This window comes from Primulina tabacum, chromosome 18, assembly GCF_025594145.1.
Source record: "Primulina tabacum isolate GXHZ01 chromosome 18, ASM2559414v2, whole genome shotgun sequence".
NCBI lineage: Eukaryota > Viridiplantae > Streptophyta > Magnoliopsida > Lamiales > Gesneriaceae > Primulina > Primulina tabacum.
In genome coordinates, this window is record NC_134567.1 from 15,023,391 (window position 1) to 15,028,246 (window position 4,856).

Here is a 4,856-nt window from a genome sequence, read left to right on the forward strand (position 1 = left end):
ATGCAAGGGTCTATACTTCATATGCGTTGTGCTGCTCATATTTTTAATTTAGTTGTCCAAGATGGTTTGGATATCATTGCACCTATTGTTGAGAAAATTCGTGAAAGTGTCACATATTGGAGAGCATCTCCTAAAAGAGAGCAAAAGTTTGATGATGTGGCACGGATGATAGTACGCAATATGAATGCTAAAAAATTGGTGTTGGATTGTAAACCCGTTGGAACTCAACATATGTGATGCTCTGACTGTTATATCTTTTAAAGATGTGTTTGCTCGTCTGAGATTTCGTGATCCATCATATAAATGTTTCCCAACAGATGATGTGTGGTTGTTAGCAGAAGTGGTTTCTAAAATGTTGCAAGTGTTTTATTCTGTGACTGAAGTATTTTCTGGAAGAAAATATCTCACAACTAATATCTTTTTTCCCAAGGTTTGTGAAATTAAAGCTTCATTGCTCAAGTGGACCACATCTCCTAACAAGGTAATTTCTTCCATGACTGAAAGGATGCTTTCCAAATTTGACAAGTATTGGTGTGATATATATGGAGTTATGGGAATAGCTACTATTTTAGATTCAAGATATAAGACAAAGTTGGTTGAGTATTGTTTCAAAAGAACACATTGAAGTTATTGGTTTTAAAGAACCTGTTAGAAAGATTAAAAAGATGTGTTATGATTTGCTTGACGGTTATACAAATAATAATGATTATGCAAGTGTTGAACAAAGATCAATGGAGACTAGATTGAATACTACTATTGTTGATTTTTTGGATAGTTTCGATAAAGAAGTAGCACTTGATTGTGATGTTTACACTGATTTGAAGACTGAGCTAGATCATTATTTGGAAGACAAAGTGTTGCCTAGAAATGTTGATTTTGACATATTAGAGTGGTGGAAGACCAATGGAATCAAATATCCCACTTTGATGAGGATAGCACGAGATCTGCTTGCCATTCCAATATCAACGGTGGCTTCAGAATCAGCATTTAGTACTGGTGGTAGATTGGTGAGTTCACATAGAAGCAGGCTTCATCCAAAAATCATAGAAGCGTTGATGTGCACTCAAAGTGGGTTATTGAATGAGAAACAAGGTAATATAAATTGCATTTTTAGTTTTTATTGTTTTTGAACAAAAATATTATTAATTTACAATTTACAGTAACGATTTTTTTTCTTTGAATTTTGTAGCTACAAGTTCACAAGAAACAGAAGCATATTACTCTTCAGTTTAATATGATGAGGACACTATTGATGTTGATGTTGTAAGTTTTTAATACAATTTAATTTTGTTAAATTTGACATTGAAAATAAACTATTGGTCAATTATTTATGTTGTTCTTCATCATTTTGCAGGACACTACAATGTCAAGTGATGAAGACATGTACTATTAGTTCGGAGATAAACCGATCTAGTTTGATTTTGGGTTGATAATGTTTACATATGATAAAGCTAGGGGTAGCCCATAGATGATTAATCAATTGAATTATGAATTTTTGGATATGATGTAAATTCTACTATATTTTTGTTGAATTGCGTATTTTTGTTCAACTAAAATAAACTATTTTTAAAATTTGTAATTTATTCTATAAAATTTATTTTGTAAATTTTTATCATTAATAATTTTTCTTATTGTTCATTCAAATAATTTTTTAAATATTAATAATTTCGTTGAAACAATTTAAATTTGAAAAAATTCAATTGTATATGATAATAGGGTATTTGGGTAGGATATGGTATGGGTATCCGATAATCCGATGGGTATGGGGATAAGGATGAAATTCAATACCCGATGGCTATGGGGATAGGTATGGGGATGAATTTAATAAACGGGTATGGGGATGGATGTATGAAATCCGATCCATACCCTACCCATTGTCATCCCTAGTCCTGATGCAGAATGACCGAGTGATAGCATATGCATCTAGACAATTGAAGGTTCATGAGAAGAATTACCCGACATATATTCTCAAGCTTGCAGCAGTAGTATTTGCTCTAAAGGTCTAAAGACATTATTTATATGGGGAGAAGTGCAAGTTTTTCACTGATCATAAAAGCTTGAAGTACTTCTTCACCCAGAAAGAGTTGAATATGAGGCAGCGAAGATCGTTAAAGCTGGTGAACGTTTACGACTGTGATATTAGCTACCATCCGGGAAATGCTAACGTAGTCGCAGACTCTTTGAGTAGAAAGATAGCTTTTATTGCTCAATTGACAGTTCAGAAACCATTACAAGAAGAGATTCAGCGATTCGAGCTTCCAGTGTATGCTAGGAGCGAGGATCCTAATCTTGCTACTATGGCAGTTCATTCGACCCTGAGGGATAGAATCCGTGAAGGTCGGTCTTCCGGTGAGAAATTACAGAAATGGAGACTGAGAGATGAATCAAAGGGTCGAAAGCTGTATTCTGAGGAGGATGGCATGGTTCGATATCGAGATCAACTATGGGTTCTTAATGGTGATTCACTAAGAGAATTTGTTACGAAGGAAGCCCATAATAGTACTACGTACTCCATTTATCATGGAAGTACGAAGATGTATAAGGATTTGTAGACATTATACTGGTGGCCGGGCACGAAACGAGACATCTTGCGTTTTGTGTCCGAGTGTTTGACATGAAAACAAGTTAAGGCAGAACACAGAGGTTAGCCAAGAAGCTTGAGGCACTTCCTATTCCCGAAATGGGAAAATATTACGATGGATTTCGTAGTGGGATTGTCAAGGACTCTCGGGGGATTCAACGCCATTTGGGTGATAGTTGATCGTATTACAAAATCAGTGCACTTTCTACCTATTAAGACGACATTCACAATGACATTAAACGCAGAGCTGTAAATTCGAGAGATAGTCCGACTATGCAGAATTCTAGTGTCTATTGTTTCAGAAAGGGATCTGAGGTTCACATCGTTCTTCTGGAAGAGTCTATATTCCGCTATGGAACTGTAGAACCGACTGTTTACCGTTTTACCAAAATCTATAGCTAGTAATAATTGTGCAACTCAAATCTTTTAAACCGGATAGCAGCTCAAGCATCAGGATTCGATTGCTCTAACAAGCATGGACAATTATTGTACCCAACAATCTCCCTCCCAATAATTGCACTCTTTGCAATCAATGGGAATCGAACCCGTGCCCTTGGCTCGGATGCAAATTGTAGGACCGAGCGCTTGCCACTTTACCAAAAGCTATAACTAGTAGTAATAGTGCAACTAAAATCTTTTAAACCGCACAGCAGCTCAAGCACCACGATTCAAATGTTCTACCAAGCAGGGACAATTATTACACCCAATAGGAACGAAGTTGCTGCTCAGTATAGTGTTTCAAACTTAGACCGATGGTCAGTGTGAAAGAGTGATTCAAATTTTGGAGGATCTACTTCGAGCTTGTATTATCAATTTCTATGGCAGCTGAGAACCAAAGTTACCTCTAGTGGAGTTCATCTATAACAATAGCTACCAGCCATCTATAGGTATGGCTCCTTAGGAGGAACTTTATGGTAGGAAATGTAGATCACCGATACATTGTGATGAGGTTGGTGAAAGAGGAGAGTTAGGACGGGACATGATCAAGCAGACAGCGGACCTAGTAGTCAAAATCCGATATAGTATGAAGACTGGTCAAAGCTTCCAAAAAAGCTATGTTGATAAGCGGCGAAGGGAGCTAGAGTTTGCAGTAGGTGATAGGTGTTATTTTTACGTGTTTTATTGCATTAGTTTTGTGTGTGTTTGTATTGTGTGTGCATGCATTTCATATGCATTTTGTTTGCTTTAGAATTATCATATGCATATGATCGTGTCTAACTTGTACGTGATGAATTTGTAGAAGAAATGATCGGAGAATTGAAATCGGGACAGAAATCTACAAGCTACAAGAAACGGGAGAGCACTTGGCAGAAAGGTGATTCACTTAGAGAAGTTGTTATGAAGGAAGCCCATAATAGTACTACGTACTCCATTTATCATGGAAGTACGAAGATGTATAAGGATTTGTAGACATTATACTGGTGGCCGGGCATGAAACGAGACATCTTCCGTTTTGTGTCCGAGTGTTTGACATGACAACAAGTTAAGAAAGAACACAGATGTTAGCCGGGAAGCTTAAGCCACTTCCTATTCCTGAGTGGAAATGGGAAAATATTACGATGAATTTCGTAGTGGGATTGCCAAGTACTCTCAGAGGATTCAACGCCATTTGGGTGATAGTTGATGTAAGGCTTGAGATTTATTAGTCTTCATTGATGTGATATTCGGAAGATATGAGTATGCATGACATGTAATGAGAGGCACTAAATGAGATTATGAAGTGTTGCATGAGATATAGACCGCACCCGTGGTAAGGAAAGGACCGCACCCGCGGTTGAGCTCATGAGTTGTGGAAGAATTACAGTAGCATGAGCGCACCCGCGCCTAAAGAAGGACTGCACCCGCAGTGCATGGACAGAAAGTTGAATAGAATTACAGTAGCAACAACGCACCCGCGGTCCCAGAGGCAGCGGACCCGCGGTGCTGCTACAGTAGGGTGAGCGCACCCGCGGTGTAAACCAGAGCGCCCCCGCGGTCGATGGCTCTGCATTTTGGATAGGGCTGCCGAGAGCAGACCGCACCTGCGGTCAAGAAGCCACCGCACCCGCGGTGCAACGTGTTTATTAAAAATAATAACACTTGTCCTGGCCATGCATATAAGGTGTATGTGTCTTCATTTCCTTCTTTGCTAGCCTAAGAACCGAGAGAAAGGGAGAGCAAGTTCAGCGAATTCCCTCAAGCTTCATTCCATCTTTGAATTGTGATTACTCAAGATTTAACCATCCCAACTTCAATCCAAACATAGATTATTGCTCCTCTCATCAAGTGCTACAAG

General features: G+C 38.4%; 1 protein-coding gene across 1 annotated transcript; it reads left to right on the top strand.

Annotated features, from left to right (window-relative positions):
- The first annotated feature begins 2,090 nt into the window (after window positions 1-2,090).
- Window positions 2,091-2,552, top strand: LOC142532311 (uncharacterized). Its single transcript, XM_075638632.1, has one exon. It carries the CDS (start codon window positions 2,091-2,093, stop codon window positions 2,550-2,552), a length of 462 nt encoding a protein of 153 aa, XP_075494747.1.
- Window positions 2,553-4,856: the final 2,304 nt, after the last annotated feature.

Excerpts from the sequence above, each read along its gene's own strand:
- LOC142532311 (XM_075638632.1), top strand. The coding sequence starts at position 2,091 with ATGAGGCAGCGAAGATCGTTAAAGCTGGTGAACGTTTACGACTGTGAT.